This window comes from Euprymna scolopes, chromosome 37 (genome assembly GCF_053919585.1).
Source record: "Euprymna scolopes isolate OS-2025 chromosome 37, ASM5391958v1, whole genome shotgun sequence".
NCBI classification, from domain to species: Eukaryota; Metazoa; Mollusca; class Cephalopoda; order Sepiida; family Sepiolidae; genus Euprymna; species Euprymna scolopes.
The window spans coordinates 58388636-58410824 of NC_136518.1; the positions used below are offsets into that span (position 1 = coordinate 58388636).

Here is a 22189-nt window from a genome sequence, read left to right on the forward strand (position 1 = left end):
CTAAGGCAGAAATAAAACCTGGCTGAAGAATAAGTTAAATATTCAGGTAGTGTTAAATGAAGTTAGACTGAGCATAGTAAAAGCTGATCTTACAGATGTTCTACAAAACAACTGGTTTCCAGTTATGGACTTTAAAGTTCGATTAAAAAAATATTTAAGTAGAGTCCATTAAAAATCTAATTTACTTACTAGTACAATCTTGTTCATCTGAAGCATCAGAACAATCAAATGTATTGTCACATTTCTTGTTAGCATCGATGCATTGTCCGTTTTTACATTTGAATTGGTTGGGTTGGCAACGTTGTGGTGTAGCTGAGTGAGTGAGAGGTGAAAGAAAGAGAAAGGTGCAGTGCATAGAAAGATAAATGCAAAGAAAATGTGGTACGTATAGAAAATGGTGAAAAATATTAGTTTTTTTTTTTTTTTTAGAAAGAATCCAGGATATTTATTGATAAGAAAGCATTAATATTTGTGAAAGTCTTTTTTAAATTTAAACTACTTTTATCAAAATGATCGTATTCGAATAATCAACGCCAAAGGATACATTTTTGAGTTTAAGAATAAAATGTTCATTTTGCAATACTAAAAAATAATTGACACTAGTATAGATTTAGGTTTATTTAGTCATTAGAAATTGTGCCCATTTATGTAATAATCACATTTGCTTAATCTACTTACAACAATCTTGTTCATCTGAAGCATCAGAACAATCAAATGTTTGGTCACATTTCTTGCTAGCATCGATGCATTGTCCGTTTTTACATTCGAATTGGTTGGGTTGGCAACGTTGTGCCGTGGCTGAGCAGAAGTGTAAGGTGGAAAAAATGTTAGGTGCAGTGTAGAAGAGAAAGAAAGCAAAGAGTGCAATAAAAACAGCTGAGATTGAAGAAGAATTTAGTTTGTCTTTTTTACAGCACATCGACCTTTTACAGATATTTAAGGTAGAAATATAATTCATTGTTTCAAAATATTGCTTCTAAAACAGAATCGATAATTAAAATTCATGTGATTTTCGGATTAAATATTAATAAAAATCTAAAATAATCATTACTACTACCAAAATAAATTTTAAAGTAAATACAGCGAGGAAATTTGTTAAAATATTAATTTGATTGAATTACTTGTAATATATATATATATTTATATATATATATATATATATATATATATACACACACACAACGAAGTTATCGAAGAATATATCTTTAACAAAGCAAATGTATCAAAATAGAGAAAAGTTTGCACTGTTAAATAAATACATAACTAAAAGAGGAGGAATAAAAATTACACAAATATATTATATCATCAGATAAATAAGAAAAGAGTAAGAGAGAAAAACTCTTTAGGCCATAACATTTCGAAGCTAAATGTTTTTCATCAGAAAAGAAGGACCAGAATTATACAATATGTAAAATATATATCTAAAACTGGCTTAAGAACATTTAGTTTGGAAATGAAGAAAGTATATATTAGGAAATATTAAAGGCGGTTTGAAATACAAGAATAAAAACTTTGAAATATAAAAATATAACTAGTTCAGCATATATATATCATACAAAATCACTGTTATAACCTTTTGTTTTCATCAACGATAGCATTACAGATAAGATACATAAAAATGTAGTGTATGGAAAGGAAGGCTAGGATACAAAATCAGGAAATAAGTAAATAAAAATGAGATTTTTAAGAGAAAAGTTTTAAAATTTGATAGAGATTAAAATACTGATTTATAATAAAATTTAATTTTATGTATGACAATTTTAAAATAATTTACAATATTTGCATAAGTTAATAAAAAATGAAATATTAAAATTTACTTTTTACTAAAAATTATCCAATAAATGTTTATCATATCATTTGAAAGAGTAGATTTATTTATTTTTAACAAATCTGATGCATTGTTATATTGTGCCAATTCAACTTACTACAATTAGCTTCATCTGAAGCATCAGAACAATCAAATGTTCGATCACATTTCTTGCTAGCATCTATACATCGTCCATTTTTGCATTCGAATTGGTTGTGTTGACAACGTTGCAATTGGGCTAAGTGTGAGGGGCGAAAGAAATGAAAAGTGCAGTGCATAGGAAGAAAAGTGAAAAGTAGTACAGAAATTAAAGAAAAAAAAGTTACTACGGAAAATGATTTATGACATTGAGAAGAATTAAATTTTCTTTTGCTTTTATTTAAATGTCATTAATTTATTTTAATTTTTAAATATTATGTGACAGTCCTCCTGATCAAGAAATGCTCTGGACTTTTCCAATTTTCATTACGGACTATAATATAATATAATCAACATCTCCTGAAGAAGTTTCCAGTTAATTTAATCTGGCTGACCGAAACATGCTCATGAATGTGTAACGACATAAATGCTAATGTAAAACAAATAGTAATCTTATTTTCTAATCAACTTACGACAATCTTGTTCGTCTGAAGCATCAGAACAATCAAATGTTTGGTCACATTTCTTGTTAGCATTGATACATTGTCCGTTTTTACATCTGAATTGATTAGGTTGGCAACGTTGTGCAGTGGCTGTGTGGGCGGGAAGTGACAGGAAGAGAAAGGTGCAGTGCACAGAAAAAGTGGTGCATAAATGGAAAAGTTATTAAAGTATAGGAAAGGATTTTTGAAATTATTGATGAGAAAGCATAAATATCAATTTAAATTTAAGGAATTTTCTCTATTGATTGTTATGGAATAATTTAGTTAGAATATTTCGAATTAAAATGAAATTTACATGAATTTTATTATTTTGTGGAAAGTACAAAATTTAATTATCTCAATCATGAAGGGAAGTTTTTTTTTTAATATTCTTGATTAAAAGCAAAAAGGAATACAAAAGTCATCTGACCTGTTTCGCCTTCACTCATTAAGAGCTGCATCGAGGGACTTTATTTAAAAAAAAATACAAAAAAAAAACGGGGAACTGTGTATATTTATACTAAAACCAGCATTAGTGTGTAATGAAGGAATGTCTTGGAAATTTTTGATGTTTAACCCTGATACACACTCATTGTGTTTACAAAGGGAGGGTCGTTTTAAACGAACATGGATAGTCTCCAAGATCTTCGTGCTTATGAGTCATATTCACTCGAAATATCATTTAAAGATTTTAGAGATTACCCACGTTCATTTATTTTCTTTTGGTAAATTAAAATCCTTATTACTTATTTACTTACTACAATTGTTTTCGTCTGAAGCATCAGAACAATCGAATGTTTGGTCGCATTTCTTGCTAGCATCGACACATTGTCCATTTTGACATCTGAATTGGTTAGCTTGACAACGTTGTGCAGTAGCTGAGAGCGAAGGGTTAATGAAAGAAAGAGACATCCACACAAATGTTAAGTGCAAAGAAAGAAAAGATTGTAGAAAAGATAGATTTGTTATCAGAAAGTTATAAAAAAGAAATTGTGAAAACAAAATGGGAAAACTTAATCGCAAGAACAAGGGCATCACATGACTAAGATTTAGTAGACAAAAATACGTTATTTTTTTTTTTACTTTTATTTAATCTAAACAAGCGACATTGCCACCGAGACACAAGATACTACCATAATTAGGGGTCAGATTTATAGGCAACACCCTAAATGCACCAAAATCAAGGAAAGAAGCTATTAGAGTAGACCGTTTTCTAGTATCTGGAGATTTCTACAATGATGGAATGGGATTTTTACTGCTAGTCAGGTTTGTTTAGGGTATTTACATTTAGTGGGTACAAGTCCAGTAAGTTTATTAGAGCGCATTTCATGGAAGCACTTGTAAAATAAGTATAGGGATACAACATTGCAACAAAAGGACAAGGGCTGCAGCTTGGTAGTGCAGCACTTATGTTAGAGACTGTTTTTGTACTCTGTCCAAGAAGGAGGTGAACCAATCTAGATATGGCAACAATATGCAATGCATGGGCAAATGGATTAATTCCTTACATTTTCATTCTATAAACTCTTATCCACTAAAGATAGTAAAACTGTTTAGGTGACTAAAGCAGTATTGCTGTCCTAACAAGCAGCTTTCGCCAAGGGACAGAGTATTAAAAAAAACATGTTTATCTTTGCAGGTGCATATTATCTTATTGACTTTGTCTATTAATGACATCATCAATGATCGCCACTTTATAATATAAATCTCACCTGTCTGTTTAAATGTATGTATATTTGTATGTCTGTCTAAAACTTTCGACGGAGGCAACGGATTTTCACGAGATCAGTATCATTTTGAAGCTCGACCCTTCGGATGGTGAATATAAAAAAGTTGGTTAAAAACACTAATTCCTTCACCCTCAACTAGGCACTTTTTTTTTTTTACAAAGAGGGGTCGCTTTTTCGCCGATATTTTCGAAAGTTATCTCTTTTCAATTGACTAGCCTTAATTTAAACCTTCGCCACTCCTGGTTTGGCGATGGACACATAGGCAAAGACGTCACTTTTTTTTTTCACGTTCTTTTCCTCCTTCGTGGTATTGGTTCAGGCCTGCCTGCCTGCCTACTACCACTTTTTATTTTTGTTCAACACCCCCCCCAAACACCCGAGAACGCCAGGCACCCAGGCTAATCTCATAAAAACTAATTATATATAAACATTATTTGAATATTAACCAGATCATGTTAATTACATATTTACTGAAAAAAAATAAAGGTAGGCTCCCTTCATCATGTTAGAAAACTTGTCCCACCTATTAGTGTCCTATATATCTATAAATCCATCATTCATGAGTATTGTTGCCACATCTGGGTTTGTGCATCAACCTCTCCATCGTAGTGTGCAAAAACAAATTTTTAATCTTATAGGTTCCACACTGTCTAGTAAGCCTCATCTGCTATTGCACCACTGCAGTATTGCTTACCTCTACTTATTTTACAAGTACTTCCATGAAATTTCCTCTGCTGAGCTTACTGAACTTTTACTTCCTACGTAAGTACTCCTGATTCACCTGATTAGCAACAAAATCACGCTCCTTCTCTGTAGAGGTACTAGGATGCCACAAGATTTTCTATGTTGATAGCTACTTACCTTTGGAATTAGCTCCCTGCTCCTTATTTCTCCGATCATACATGCAGAAATTTAAGTTTAATGTGGACAAAAAATTTTGCTCCTTATCTCCCCCCCCTTACAGGTTGTCCCCCCACCACCATTTTCCTATTAATTTGTTCCCTATTATAATAACCTCTAATGCTTCAGTGGCAATATACCTTGTTTGGGATGAACAAAAGTAATTTTTTTTTTTTTTAAATACCTCCCATTTATGTTTAACTTATTTTGTTTGTTTACCATCTAATTTGAATATATTTGACAGTTTAGATATATATATATGTTTTAATTAAAAGAGATTAATTATATGTTAATATTTAAAGAAAAAAAAACGAGTACCCACTTTTGCGAACCATTATGATATGTACATACCGTTTTATGAAACGCACTTTATGAAATGTTGAAGTTAGTGAGTGTAAAAATTTTAGTTAAGTGTTCGGTTATTTTCCTATTAAGACTGTAGACGAGAGGGGAAAAAATAAGGATTACTTTATTAATATATAAGCATTATTAACAGTTTATGTGGATCAATCTGCATTTCGATGTAAATGTGTGCCTTTGGGACTGTAAATTTAGTTAAGAAATCAAGATTAAAAATATCTAAAAGTGATCAGACAGAACAAAATTAGACAGTTGAAAATTAACCTCATTTAATGTGTCATTTACTCTTCCTACAAGTAAACTTGAAGTACAAAGCACTACTTTGTATTGAGCACTTTTGAAAAAATATTGGTTTTAAGTTCATGTTATGAATATTTTACATATATATGCATGTATGTGTGTGTTGTAAGATTTAAAATTTTTAAAACTATTAATAATAAAAAAAAAATATCATAAGTCCTTTATTGAAAAACTTCTTTGCATGAAAGTCAATCTCTTGCAATCACTGCATTAGTGTGCTTACAAAAATTTACATTGGACCTAATATTGTAGGGACCAGTGGTTGTTTTTACCCTGATGAAGTGTTTTAGGAATTTAAACAATTGATTTACGATATATATTTATATATATAACGTTTTTTTAAACTGGTAAGATTTTATTGGCGTTTGTTTTGAAGTTTGTATATATCAACATTTTCAACCATTCATGAACTACATTTAACATCCGAATGAATGCATTGACGATGATACTTACGAGCTTTAACGGCGGACCATTATATTTTTATTAGAAATAATTTAGATATCCCCTCTTATCTTTACTTTTCCACCAGATTTTATTTTATCTTACTTTGTTTATCAACATTAAAATAAGTAACTATTTTCCTTTATATTTTAAATATTTTCCAGATATATCTGCCTTACTTAAAAATGCTAGTTTTATTTTTTGGCGTCTTTAAAAAAAAACCACCCAATATTTTTGCTGATGATGAGACTGTTTCATAAAATCAAATGATAAAATTATTATCCAAGACTTATCCATCTCAATAAAAACATCGTTTCCGAAACGATCGTACAATTTATTGATTTTGTTTGTTCTTCCTTGTGAAACCGATTTTTAATTTTAATTATAAATTAACAATCATCTTACTCAATATTAAAATAGCTCTGGGATATCTATACCTATCGAGCGGTGCTGTCTTCTTTTAATTGTATTACTGAATTACTAATGCATTAAAATAAACACTGCTCTTTAGACTGTTCTAATCCTCTTAAAAAATATACATATATAATTGGTTGATTAAATTCAGGTATATTTTAAACGTGTGTATGTATGCATACATTTTTATTTACAAAGGAGTTACCACTTATCACGGCCTAGAGGCTACTCAAGGATAAGGGTTAATGAGTGTACGATAGTCAATGGGACAATATCGTAATCTTAGTGGAAATTTGTTAAACTGGATTACTTAAATATAGTATAAATCAAGTGAACACACACACACACACACTATATATATATATATATATAAAGAGTAAATTTAAAAATGTAAGGACATACAAATAGAATTCTAATTAAAATATAACTCATTTGTTACATGACAATAACTAGATTTAATTACTTACTACAGTTGGATTCATCTGACCCATCGGAACAATCAACATAGTCATCACATTTGTAGCTAGCATCTATGCATTGTCCGTTTTTACATTCAAATTGGTGAGCTGGGCAACGTTGTGAAGTAGCTGAGCAAGAGAGGTTAAATACAGAAAAATGTTAGGTGCAGTGCAAAAGGGAGATAAGTGAGCCGAAAAAATGTATACACAAAGAAAAGTAATGATTTTTTTATTTACATTTGAGTATATATTTATTTCCATTAAGTATGATTGTTTATTGAATCAAAATATATATATTAAATATTTCACACATCTCTAACTACTGCCAATGCTATCATATTGGAGGAGTGTGCTCACATGGTAGATATAGCATTTCCTTGACACATGACAATCGGAATATCCAAAAAGACACTATATTTTTTAGTGAAAACAAAAGCAAAAATATAGTAATGAACGTGTCTCCGAGGGGCACAGGCCTATAATACATTCCTCTGTAAAGGGCACTTTTAAAACAGGAGTAAAAGGGGTAAGTGCTTAGGCACCCCCTCCCCTCTGCATGTCCTTGCTCTACAAGCTATGAAGCTTTAAGATGAAGTAAAGCATATTACTTCCTCAGAAGATTGATTGTTCATGTCACATCGGGGTAACCATTGTAAAAATAAGGCATTTGGTGTAAAATTAAATTCAATGGCAAAATTTATTTTAGTATATTTTACTAACTTTATTTACCATCTTTCCCCAACCAACAAAAGCTAAGAAAATTTTTTTTACATCAAATGTTACAATAGAGTTAATTTTGAGTTGGACATGGCACGCTTTGTGTTCCATAAGGTTGACATCAACAGTTCAACTGCTAAGAAGCAGAAAAATATAAGTAGTCATGCAGAAATGCATCTCACACAAAGTGTTTTCATTGAATAATAGATCAATCACACTGTACACACACAACAATGTACACACACAACAATGTAGAAACATTAGCTTAACTGGAAGGAAAATAGTTCATCCAAATGTAACGGTTACTCTCAATAAAACAGAGTTTATTTGAGATAGTAAAGGCCAATTGAGATTATAGCAGTAAGATGTAGAATCATAATGTTTATATATTTGCCAAAAGCAGAAATAAGACCTGGCTGAAAAATCAAATATCCAGCTTTTGTTTAATGAAGTTAGACTGAGCATAATTAAAGCTCTGATCTTACAGGTGCTCTCCACATCAACTATATTGGTTGCCAGTTATGAACTTTACTGTTCAATTTAAAAAAAAAATGCACAAGTAGAGTCGATTAGAAATCTAATCTGCTTAATAATATTAAAGTGGAGCATTTTTACAAATTATTGAAAAATGTTTGCATTGATCAAAAAGAAGTCAGTTTAATACTTATTTTGTTATATATATATATATATATAACATTTTTAATTTAATAGTAACTTTTACATAATGACTTTTTATGACCATTAAACTGACAACAATCTTGTTCATCAGAACAATCAAATGTTTGGTCACATTTCTTGCGAGCATCGATACATTGTCCGTTTTTACATTCGAATTGGTTAAATTGGCAACGTTGTGTCGTGGCTGGGCAAGAATAGTTAAAGATAGAAAAATGTTAGGTGCAGTGCAGAAGGGAAAGAGAAAAAAAGTGCAATAAAAACAGCTGAGATTGAAGAAAAGAAAGAAAATTCATGCTCATGTGAATTGTAAAAGATTCAGTTGGTCTCTTTTACAGCATATCAATCCTTTTAATTTTAGTATTACTTAGATTTGGACTACTGTTCTAATTCTTGAATGTTATTCTCACAATGTTTTAGCCGATTTAACTTCCAACCTCCTTCCAGTGTATCTTGTCGAACGCAAGCATCTTTTTGTTAAACTCTGCAATCTGAAAGGAATTTCAAATAGAATCCTTTATTTAATCCACAGGGGTAGCATGCTCTCATTCCATCTGCTATGAAGAGTAATGTATTTCACAATTATATTGTGAGTATTGGCTGCATTGCAGATGTATGTTCAACTTCCAAAAGAGTGTCACATAGAATTGAATTTTACGTAGTACTTTATTCGTCACTCCACTGGTCCTTGAGCATGCTACCCCTGTGGATTAAATAATGGGTTACATTCGAAATACTGTTCAGATTTCAGAGTCTGACTACATCTGAAGAAGGTTGGCGATTACATCAGTCGAAACACGAGAATAATACTCAAGATAAGAACAGTAGTTCCATTAATTCAAACTATCTTTTCTTGTAAATTTAATGTCAAATTAAAATCCATTGTGAAGGGAGATAAGCACATTAAAAACTCAGATTAAAAAAATAAATTTTGGATGTGAATTAAAGCAAATTAGGGTTTTTACTTAATTTTGTTAAAAAATCTCATTCTTTATAAAACTATAAAAAAGGCATTAAAAAAATTAAGATTTTCTGAGGAGACATTTAAAATGATAATCTAAATCGATTTTTCTCAAATTTTTGACCTTACATAATACTTCAAATATCACAAGAACCTCCTCCATTCAATGTAAAAAAAAATAGAATTAAATACTATATCTTTCATTGTAAATATAGTAATTAGTGGTTTATTTAAAAATTAATAGGTTTACAAGAAGGTTCTGGCAGAATTTTTAATTACAAATAAGTTTTCGTTATAATACCTTTATTTTATATATCATTTTAAAGAACGTTTTCGTTCTATTTATTGATTTAAATTACAATCATTTTAAACCAATTGTCTTCTTTTTCAGAACGTTGTATAGTATAGTATATGTATCTTTGAATTGATTTATGTAAAAATTGATATTTCTTTGTCATTTTTTTGCAATCTTTATAAAATTCTTAACTAACTCTTCAAATAAATGACATATCTCCAGAACCACCTGTCACTCGATGTAAATACATAGAATGAAATATATCTTATTTTATTTTCATTATAGTTTACATGTGTGTGTATATATATATATATACACACATATATATATTTGAATAACTGGTTTATATAAAAATTAATATTTCTTTGTCATTTTTTTATCTAATGCTAAATAAAAACTTACTGTTTGTTTATAATACTTTATTAGGAAGTTTTAATTGATGCAAAAAAAAAAAAAAAAAAAAAAAGTTTTAAGCTGAAGCCAAAATTTCACCTAAGTCTCATCTGCTGAATGTACACAGATTAGTAACTGTTACCATACAAAAATCACTAAACATATTCCCAAGTATATATTTTTTAAATTATAGTTAGATATGATATCTATATAAAAATATATTGCACATGGTCAGCAATATTATATGAAATAAGATAAACCAAAAGAGCGTTAGTGTATCTCATTTATTCTGCCAGAAAATTTTGAAACTTTTTGTGAAATATTGGAGTTCCAGAAAACGCTGGTTATAATTTTAACAGATGTACCATTTAAAAATAGCAAATGGCAGACTGCTAATATCTGTTTCTTTTGTAAAAAAAAAAAATAATTCTAGCGGGTCAATTATTAAAAATTCTATAAATTACAGAAAATGATCTAATGGATCATTTTCTGTAATTTATAGAATTTTTACTAATTTCGACATGACATGTAAGTACGTAATGTTTTTATCTAATATGCACTTTCTGAAATCCTATTATTATGCACACGTAATGTAAATGTAAAAGATAATGTCTTCATTATCAAATATTTTATCCTCATATTCATAGTTGTTCTTTCACCACGTTACGACTGATTCATTCTATGGCTTTCTTCATGCATATAACCACCTGAAAAGGCCAGAGGAGGAGTTGGCCGAAATGTGGTGAAGCAACCACAACTATGAAAATTAGGATAACAGTTCGGGGGAAAAAATGAATACACAAAGTCTTTGTTATTAAACTGATGAAACAAATCAGAAAATATGTACAAAAGAATTCAGAAGCTTAAACTAGATTTTCCATAGGATATATTTTTGGATTACTTAGTAATTAATAGAAGAACTTAAACCACATCTCCCATAGCACGATATATTTTTGGATTACTTAATAGAGCATGCTCTTCATAAAATATATCAATGGATTTTATTTAGCATGCTACTTACGACATTCTAACTCATCTGAAGCATCAGAACAATCAAATGTTTCATCACATTTCTTGCTTCCCTCGATACATTGTCCATTCTTACATTCGAACTGGTTAGGTTGGCAACGTTGTGAAATGGCTGCTTGAAGGGTGAAAGAAATGAAAGGTGCAGTGCATAGAAAGACAAGTGCAAAAAAATGGAATGAAAATCGAAAATGCTGTGAGAAAAAAAAAAAACAAAAAAACGATGAAATTTTGTCTATTCACCCACTCAATAAGTTGGTAAAAATTTATTCTATAACTAAATTTCATTAACATGTAATTTACTAATGCGAAAAGATTTTTTCTCCAATTTTTGGAACAAACATTCGTGAAGCCCATCAGAATAGTTAAACAAAACTTAAAATGTTTAAATAATTAAACACGATTTAATTCAAACAAATCAAAAATCAAATAATGGATCTATTTAAATTTTCTTTTGAAAAAAGATAATTGTTTAATGTGACATTTTATGTACTCAATATTTGGATTTCATTTTTGTTGCTACTTACTACAATCTTGTTCGTCTGATCCATCTGAACAATCAAATGTTTGGTCACATTTCTTGTTAGCATCGATGCATTGCCCGTTTTTACATTCAAACTGGTTGGGTTGGCAATGTGCAGTGGCTGAGAGTGAAAGAGTGAAAGAAGGAAAGAAGGAATGGTGCAGTGCATAGGAAGATCAGTGTAAAGAGTGTGACATAAGAAAATGGTGAGAAAATGAGATTTATTGATAAGAATTAAATTGGTTATATTTTATGGTTTGTTACATCTAGTCAAGAAAAGTGAAAAAATGAATTATATAACCAGATTTTATGAATTTGAAATTCGTCTGAAAAGATATGCTCGACACATATTGATGAATAATAATAAAAAAAAAAGGATCTTGTCCAGAATTCCCCAGGATTAAAAGAAAAATCTGTTTGATGTACATAATCGTAACGAAACCAAAATATATTTTAAAAATCATGTAAATTGATCAAGTAGTTTAAATAATTTTTTAAGCGATTAGGAATTCATAAGCATTACAGCGGAAGTCTATTAATTATAAATTATTGTTGAGTTATCTCCCTTTGATTTAATAATTTTTTTTTTTTTTTAAATGGTGATACTCATAAAAATTGATTTTCTTATTAAAAAAAACTACTTCATCGATTTGTGTGATTTTTGGAGTATATTTTCGTTTCAGCACAGATACACACATACACATTTTTTTTAATATAGGGGAATTCAGGACAAGAACTGAAAATAAATTTAAAATTAGAAGTTAGAATTAAAACTGTAGCAAAATTCCAAAATAGAGGGTTAATTTTGGGACACCATTTATTATTACTTCATGATTTTTATTTTATTATTGCTACTACTTACGACAAAACAGTTCATCTGTAGAATCGGAACAGTCGAATCGGTGGTCACATTTCTTGCTAGCGTCAATACATTGTCCATTATCACATTCAAACTGGTTGGGTTGGCAACGTTGTGCAGCGGCTGAGAGTGTGAGGGGGGAAAGAAATGAAGAGTGCAGTGCATAGAAGACAAGTGAAAAGAAAACATGAAATGAATTAAGAAAATGGAAAGAAAATGAGATTTTATGAAATGAGATCTATTGATGAGAATTAAAGTTTGTATTGTTTGGATTATTTGGATTATTTAGACTACTGTTCTAATTCTTGAGTTATTTTTACAACTTTTCAGATGATGTAACCTTCGACCTTTAGGCATATCTTGTTGAGCTCTTGAATCTTTCTGTAACAGTGCGTATGGGCGCGTGTGAGAACATAGCAGCACCTGTTAAAGCACGAATGCAAATTAGCAAGTGTGCACAAGCTTGCACCACAAGAAAAGGAGAAAAAATACACCATTTGGTCAACAGGAGAAGCAAGTTGCGTGCTGAGGAAAATGGACATGTGAATACGAGGGTGAAAAAGTGCTGGATAACACCAACATCAGGTGGCTGGGGGGACAAAGACTTAAAAAGCAAGTGTGTGCAAAAAGACTTTTGTAAGATAATGAAATGCCTTGTTTTGGAAGAACCACAAATGAATGTTCATTTGCACTTTAAAAAATGTCGAGTCTGATTTTTCTTTATTTTTTTTTTCCTTTGCAACAAAGTATTAAACAATGTGTGGGTTCGAAATGTAACGACACTGTTCAAGTATCACGGCTATGTTACATTTTAATCAAATTCAGAAATCGGGATAGAATTTCGATTACAACCCTTTATTTAATTCATATGGGTAGCATGCTCTTGTTCTGTCAGCCATGGCCAGGTAAATGTCTTAATTCTTAATATCACCTGTGCTGAGGATTGAACCTTCAATCTTCAGAAGAGTGCCACTTACAACTGAATTTTACCATATTTCTGAAGTAGTAAGATTCCTTAACTCAAAGTGAGAACAGTAGTCCGAATAATCCAAATACAAATTGTCAATCCTCATCTAAAAAATTCAGAAACGAGAAATATTAATATTTATGAAAGCCCCTTTCCAAATGAAAATTAATTGAGTCAAAATAATTGAATTTGAATAATCGCAGAACATTTTAAGTTTAAGAAATGAAATTTTTGATTTTGCAACGCTAAAAAAATAATTGACACTATTATAACTTTTGGTTTATTTAGTCATCAGAAATGATGCCCATTTATGTAATAATCATATTCGCTAATCAACTTACAACAATCTTGTTCATCTGAACCGTCAGAACAATCAAATGTTTGGTCACATTTTTTGCTAGCCTTGATACATTGTCCGTTTTTACATTCAAATTGGTTGGGTTGACAACGTTGTGATGTGGCTGAGTGAGTGAGAGGTGAAAGAAAGAGAAAGGTGCAGTGCATAATAAAAAAAGTAAAAAAGAAAAAAGCTTACCTAAAGTAATGAGATTTTAAAAAATATTTAGAAAATTTATTGATAGGAATTAGTTATTAATGATCTTGAACGTTCTAATTCTGTACTAACTCAAATATTTGCAACAAGTTTCATCTCATATTTCGACTGGTGTATTATTTTTGTCTCCTTGACTTTTGTTTAACACCCACATAATTAATCATGCATCATATTTGAAGCCGCACGAGTCGTTAAACTTTAAAAATCTTTCTATAAGATATAGATGTACAAATAACATTAACCCCATTTGATGTTTGGTATGTATATGGCTTCATCACCAATCATTATATCTTCAATATTGGATTCATCATTATTATCAGGTTTAATTAGACATATAAAAATGAAAAAATGCAATTAAAAAAAGTAGTTGTACACATGTACCGGCGTTGCCCGGGATAGAATATAAAGGGATAATTTGAATATAAAAATGAAATTTAATTTTCTGAAAAAAAAAATTGTTATTTATTTCAATTCTAATTAAAAAATAATTTGATATTATTTGAAAATTAAGGTGATTATATATATATATATATATATATATATATATATAAAATTTAATAATTAACATTTTCAAATGTAAAAAAAGAAACTTTATAATATATTTCAATTCTTTTTAAGATAGTTTAATTTATATAAGTTGTTACAGGAAAAACCCGAAAACAAAAAAATGTTCAAAATAAAACGGTATATAATTGTTGTCCTACTGGTTGAAATGCGAGAAAAAACTAATTGCAAAAATTGGTAGCCATAACAAAGTTAAAATATTCAAAATAACCAATTATGTTTTTAAATATGAATTAATTTTTATTTAATAAAGTATATTATAATTGACTAAGAAAAAAATTTAGTTATGAATAATTGTTTAATTTAAAATACTGAAGAATTAGTTTGAATTTCTTATCAAATTTAATGTATTATTAAATTATGCTAATCTACTTACTACAATTGGCTTCGTCTGAAGCATCAGAACAATCAAATGTTTGATCACATTTCTTGCTAGCATCGATACATTGTCCGTTTTTACATCTGAATTGGTTAGGTTGACAACGTTTTCCAGTGGCTGAGTTGAAGGGGTGAAATAAACGAAAGGTGTAGTACATAAGAAAGGTGCAGTGCAAAGAGAGATAAGTGCAAAGAGATCGGATATAGTTATTTTAATTAAAATAGTATAGTATCAATTTATAATTTATTGCTTTCACAGGATTTAATTTCTCAACAATTTTACTTTTTTATAGTCAATCATTTTTTTTTTTTATTAGATTAATGTAGTTTAATAAATTTTATATAGATGTATATTACATAGCAATTTAATCATGTAATATTTTATAGTAGGATAGTAGTTTGCTTGAAGCATTGTTTAGTGTGTATACAAAAGTAATTTATGGAAAAGCAAAAAACAATGCGAAGGTGTAACGGATAAGCACAAACTGAGAAAAGACATTTAACAGTGGAAGGAGTTTTATAGTTTCCATGTTTTTACTAATACAATATATTTTTTTATATAACAGTTTTTTATATTACAATCTTGCATCGGTGTTTGATCGAAGTTTCCGTATAACATAATATTTCAGGAATAAATTTTCCTTCTTCAGATGTGTTCAAGGATTGATATTCATTTGATTTGTTGACTGCTACAAGTGACAATATACACATTCAAACAGAAACCAACGCAGCGATCTGATGCTGTGATGTGTAAACTGTCAAATCACTTGAACATCATTTTTAAAGTTAACTTTAGTTCAAACTAGCATTTCGGCCCGGCATTGCCCGGGTGTTTGGAGGTGTATGCTGAGCAAAAAAAAAAGAGGTAATTTTTTAAACTTTGACCCCTATTATGTCCTTAACATTTATTGTTTTGCTTTGGGCTCAAATAAAGTTATTAAGTTAGATCCATGCCCAAGGAACCAATATCTAAAATGTCAAGTGTTTAGACCCCAAATTATCGGAGGAGTTTGGTAGAGCTCACAAAGGTCAAATCGTTAACCTTTTACTCCTTAACAGCGAAATTTCTGGCCGAAACCCAATCACATCGATTTTTCCAAATCTCAGTACCCTGTATATCAAATTTCGAGTCTGTAGACTAAAAATTGACAGAGTTATTGCATAGGGAAATGCACACAAACACAGACACGTTCACTTTTATAGATATATAGATAAAGTGAAAATTGATAATAAATATGTTGTCCAAAATATTTCCACATTAGATAGAAATCCTTTGTGAATAAACATTATGCTGACATTTAATTAATTTGTCTCAGCTTAAAATTTTTTTTTTTTTTAAGTTTTAAGCTTTGTATATCTCATGTTCTCCAAATGATGTCATTTAGATTTGGTTTATGTCAACAAAAACGGTATTTTTTAAATGAAACAAAATTCATATTTGTGACATTGAAATGACTGAAATACAACAATAATCGTCATTAAAATAAGACATGCATTTCTGAGGCCACTGATTACTTACTACAGTTGGCTTCATCTGACCCATCGGAACAATCAACGTAATCATCGCATTTGTAGATAGCATTTATACATTGTCCGTTTTTACATTCAAATTGGTTATCTCGGCAACGTGATGGAGAAGCTGGGTGCAAGAGGTGAAAAAAAAAATGAAAGGTGCAGTGCAAAGAGAGAAAAGAAAGATTCATATTGATTGGCAAAAAGAACCTATACGATTTTCTTGCCAAGGATTAAAGATATTATAATTACGGACTACTAAATTAAAATTTACTAAATTTAAAAAAAAAAAAAAAAAAAAAAAAAAAAAAAGAAAATTATATATATAAATATTAAATTAAAAACGCTTTCAAATAAGTGAAAATATGCATATACACACAAAAACACTTATCCAGGTAGGTAGAAGAGCAGTTTATCTAGCTTTTTGTAACATTTATTTGCAACACATTTTTTTTTCATCCTTTTTTGTTCTGTTAAGTACATGACAAAATTCTCCAGATTTTTATTAAATTAAAAAAAAGTCAATTATTAAAAATGTTTTATTTACAAACAATTTTTATTTTAATAAAAAATATGCACATAAAAACGCGTTTGTAAATAAAATTATGTATCTGAAACTCATTTATCTTGTAAGCAGACGAAGATGGATAATATGCAAATCTTTTTTTAATTAAAACTAATCTGAGTAAGAAGTTTTTTATATTTATTTTAAGTAGAAATCTTTTTAGACTGAGGCAATTTAAATTTTTGTCCCAATCCAGAGTGCCCTTTTCTTTTTTTTTAGACGAGCTACATTAAAATCCAACCTTAGAAATTTATTAAAATTGAATGCATTTATAATTGAAAAACAAAATGTATAGTTACACACATTTTGTTTCCCACTAGGGCAGATTAGACACAAGGTCGGTTTTTTAATGTAGGAAAAATCCTGCTCCCCACAAAGAGCACTCTGAATCGGGACGAAAATTAGAATTACATTATTTACTTACGACAATCAATTTCGTCCGAAGCATCAGAACAATCTAAACTTTGATCACATTTTCTGCCCGCTTCAATACATTGTCCATTTTTACATTCAAACTCATGTGGTTGACAACGCGAAGGGGCTGAGTAGAAGCAGAAGATACAAGAAAGATTAAATGTAAAAGGAGATGATAATCACTAATTGTAACAAAGAAAACGATGTTATTTCAAAAATATATATGTTATAAGATATTAAGACAAAGACTAAAGTGAGGAATTAAGAGAATGCACATGTTCACCTGATGATTTTATTAACTGCTTCTTGACAATGTACGAATTGGGAAGTTAATCGAAAACCATTTATTTTGGTTTACCTAAATAAATTAATATTAATCTCTTTAATGCAAATAGATCAAAAATGTGAACTATTTGCATTAAAAAAGAAATTAATATTTAATAGACGTTATAAGCCTTTTAAGTTTGCATAAATATCAATTCTGAGCGAATCAACCATCTTTGTTTAGTCAGTAATGTAAAGAAACTGGCTGCTTCATTCAGAATAGATTCTTACACGAACTCTAATGGTTGATAACTTTTATTAAATATTTTTTAACAAAAGCAGATCATAAGTAGGTAGACCAAAATAAGTTGTTTTTGATTAATTTCCCGATTGTGTTTCTTATTTCTGATGTGACATGCTTGAAGAGCTTCAGCATGAAGGGAAATACATCTTTTATAACTGATGATCTGCCTACAAGCGAAATAACGTGTAACAGATTTGGCAAAAGATTAGCAAGTCATTACTGTATTTTCTTATGAATATATGACTTGAGTAAAATATAACCTTGTGTTTCTAAAGCTAAAATAACACCAATAGATTGCATAATATGATTCCATGCAGAACCAGTTCTTTGCACAGTATTATCCATTAAAATTCCATATATCTATTCCATTAAAATATTTATTTTATGCTATTAAAGAAAAATGACATGGACACTTAGTCATAGTGTTTCTTCTCTAGATTTCCATTTGAAAAATTAATTTTTTTTTTTTTATAATAATAATTATGGAAATACCGAGGAGAGAAAGAACAAGTCAGACCTCTGTGGGATGAGTTCAAAGAGGACTGGGACTTTGGGAAGACTTATTGCCACCCAAATTCCAGTGAAGACCAATAGTCGCTGCTAATGAGAAATCAATGGTAAGTGGCTGTTGCGATAACGGAAATTCTTTTGCAAAAGTTATCGAAAGGGTTAGAGAGTACTGGAAATTTAGGGAGACTTGTTGTCACTGACCAGAGAACACCACAAGTTGTTCTCAAAGAGAAACCTTTGATGATGGCCTGTGTGACTACTAATGAGTAAATAATTAAGTTGCCAGAAGTGGGTATATTTGCTGATGATATCACGCTATTCTCAACATGTGGAAAAATCAAGCACATAACCAAAGCAATGGCTGAATCCTTAAAAAATGATACCCAGTCTATAATAGTATGGAGCCAAAAATGGATAGTTACATTTCGTGCTATGAAGACAAAGTTTAATTCCTTTAAAAATTATAATAAACCTTTAGATTTTTGTTCATATTACAATTTAAGTTTCTGTATGTTGGTTCGATTGAGAAAATTAAGCAGCCATAGGAAAGAAGCTATTAAAGTAGAAAATTTTCTAGCATCTAGGGACTTCTACAGTGAGGAGTTTTTGATAGTTGGGTGAGTTGGAGGTATTTCATTGAGGATGTACAAGTGCAGTAAGGTCATCTGTAAAACAAGCAAAGGGATGCAATACTGTGGTGATGCGACAGGAACTCGAGGTAGGCAGACAGTGCAAAATCTATTAGGTCAGAGCCTATTTTTTTGCATCCTAAAAGAGAGAAGCTAGAGGTTGGTGCACCAGACCAAAAAATGTGACGACAATATTCCATGCATGGGCGAATGGTGGATTTATAGAGATATAGGACACTGTCAGGTAAGAGAAGCTTTAAAAAGGATATTTTTTATAGTTTAATATCAATATTTTGTGATAAACATGAATATAATTTCATGAATTTGTTTATGAATATGAATATTTTTCTTTTATTGAATTAAAATTTAAATTATATAATCACATGAGATTGTTGTTTTACTACTTACTACAATCTTGTTCATCTGATCCATCTGAACAGTCAAATGTTTGATCACATTTCTTGTTAGCTGGAATACATTGTCCATTTTGGCATCTGAACTGGTTAGGTTGACAAACTTGTCCAGTGGCTGAGAGGAAGGGGTGAAATAAACGAAAGGTGCAGTGTATAAGAAAAGTGCAGTGCAAAAGGAAGATAAGTGCAAAGAAACAAGGGGTGCTTCTATGTTCTAACGAAAAAAATATTGAATTTCAAATAAAACAAATAATACCGATGTAATTGTCATGTTGCAAATAGTAACATATCCAAAAATTACGGAAAACGATAAGATAGAAAAAAATGTCAAATTTATTGATTTGATTTCAAAATCTCCCAATTTGAATTAGAGAATTAACAGGTGAGGTAATTAAGTTTTCAATTTATCACACATTCAATCAGTTTTTTTTTGTAAAATATAATCCAAACAATTTTTTTTTTTAATTCATATATTATGTATGTTATGTTTTTGTTTCCTGAAAAACTGTCTGCTTTCAACCGAGTTACTTCCCCTTTTGCTTACGTCATGTGATCCAATATGTCCGACCCAGCATGTAACCTTAACCTCTTTATCCTTATCAGAACTGTTTTTCATTAATTATTTTTCTACCTTATCGTTTTCCGTAATTTTAGGATATGTTACTCTTTGCGACGTGACAATTACATAGGCACCATTTGTTTTACTTGAAATTTAATATTTTTTCGTTATTATAATACAGAAGCACCGAAACAGGATATTGTTACTCAAATTAGAATTGTGTGTGCAAGTAAGTACCAATTTATGAGTTATTGATTTTCCTGGATTGTTCAATTGTGAACAATTTTATCCAACTATAGTCAGCCATTATATATTTTTTTATTAGAGTAAAGTAGTTTAATTTAATAAATTAATGCAGTTTGCTTAAAGCATTGTTTAGTGTGTATATAAAAGGTGACTTATAGAAGGCAATACAATGCAGAGGTGTAACGGATAAACATGAACTGAAGAAAATGAAGACATTTAAAAATGAAATGAATTTTGCAGTATTTTTTTGTTTTTTTTTGTTTATTAATCTAATATATAAAAGGCTATATGTCTGTGTGTCTTCATATTTTCGAAATATCTCCACCGAAACTAAAATTGCAGAGCGTCGCTAGGGGCCTCAAATGATTGGATATTTTACAGACCGTTCTTTCACGGATCTTTAGCAAGTTAAAATATTTTATAAGGAGTCAAAAATGGGACAAAATTGAAAAAAAAAATCGTTATACATTTTGTACATTCATCTTAGTTTATTTTTAATCAGTTCATATGCTTGTCACGTTGGTACAGTGATAACGTCACCAGCTTTGAACGCTACTGATTTGCTTTCGGTTCTAGCTGATGGTACCCAATTTTTTTTTTTTTTTTTTTTTACTTTTGAAATCATGACTATAATAATATATACGAAATCTGAACAGATTATGATATCGTATTTAAACATATTTTATGCCCGGCCAAAGCCGGGTACCTCCTGCTAGTACAATATATATTTTTTAATATTATATCACAATCTCGCATCAGAGTTGTTTGATGGAAGTTCCATACAACAATATTTCTGGAAGAAAAGTTCTCTTCTTCAGATGTGTGTTCAACATTAATTGAAACGTACATTAATTGCCTTCTATAAATGACTTTTACAACAGAGTTATGTTTTTGCTCCCTATCTAATATTTATGATCAAACTATAAATATATAGTAAAAATGATAAAAGCAGTTTGATGACCTATTCTATTACTTATGAAAAGACAATACAATACTCAGTGCACTGCTTGCTATATTACATCTGAACTGGTTGGGTTGACAGTTATGCAATGACTGATTAAAGAACGAAATAAATGAAATGTGCAGTGCATATAAGTGCAAAAAGGAAAAATTGAACTTTACAAAATTTATAAAGGTTATCGGTAAAAATTAAAACAAATTTTTAATAATTTTTATAAATTAGAATTAATTATATCATATTTATTGAATTCGAATAATTAAGTGTTGGGGAAGCACCCCGACTGTCTGCAATAATGAACTATTCCATTACTTCCGGGTAACGAGAACAGATTTACAAAAGTCAGTCGGAGACGGACACGCAAAGATATTGCCCAATTACTTTATTATGTATTTTCGTTAATACATATTTAACTGTTACGCTGTCCTCCCTCGTCTATTATTCAAATACTAACATCACAACACTATGCAGGAGAAAATATTCTTGATTTAAAAAAAAAATCATATAGATGTAAGTTTCGTTTTTTAATTTAAAAAGTATCTATTTATAATCTTTTTAAGTTTTTTTTTCCGGCATGGTATATATTATGATACTACTCCTTATATTTTCTGCCCTTTTAGACAGAGGCAATTTATACGTTTGTCTCAATCAAGAGTGTCCCTTTTGGAGGAACTGGATTTTCTCCACGTTAATACCCAATCATGTCTAACTGTACTCATGGGGAAACAAGTAAATAGGGACAGCGTCCACTCCTTAACTTCATCCCTATTTCATTTACTCCCACTTAAGTTCTACTCTCATTTAGAAATTGACCTACTTGTATTATCTAATCCTCTGCAAGTAGTTAAGGTATAAATTTATTCTTATTAAAAAA

At 29.9% G+C, this 22189-nt stretch overlaps 2 protein-coding genes across 2 annotated transcripts in view; both read right to left on the reverse strand.

Annotated features, from left to right (window-relative positions):
- LOC145261202 (uncharacterized) overlaps nt 1–22189 on the reverse strand; it is a 751089-nt gene that overhangs the window by 207229 nt on the left and 521671 nt on the right. The window contains exons 76-77 of the mRNA XM_080119542.1: nt 19548–19667; nt 17443–17559 (exon numbers count right to left, since the gene is read on the reverse strand). Coding sequence (XP_079975668.1) covers nt 17443–17559; nt 19548–19667 — 237 coding nt within the window. The remainder of the gene's footprint in view (nt 1–17442; nt 17560–19547; nt 19668–22189) is intronic.
- Nucleotides 525–15241, reverse strand: LOC145261203 (uncharacterized). Its single transcript, XM_080119543.1, has 10 exons — nt 14940–15241; nt 13788–13907; nt 12483–12602; nt 11625–11741; nt 11093–11212; nt 7040–7159; nt 3186–3305; nt 2419–2538; nt 1926–2045; nt 525–798 (listed from the first exon to the last, which is right to left on the reverse strand). The coding sequence occupies exons 1-10, from the start codon at nt 15097–15099 to the stop codon at nt 671–673; spliced, it is 1245 nt and encodes a 414-aa protein (XP_079975669.1). The 5' UTR covers nt 15100–15241; the 3' UTR covers nt 525–670.

Coding starts and splice junctions, on each gene's coding strand:
- LOC145261203 (XM_080119543.1), bottom strand. CDS start 15,099: ATGTACTACACCTTTCGTTTATTTCACCCCTTCAACTCAGCCACTGGA. Junction 13,908..14,939: donor TTCAGACGAAGCCAATTGTA/GTAAGTAGATTA, acceptor TCACTCACTCAG/CCACATCACAACGTTGTCAA. Junction 11,213..11,624: donor ATCAGACGAACAAGATTGTA/GTAAGTAGCAAC, acceptor CCCTTCAAGCAG/CCATTTCACAACGTTGCCAA.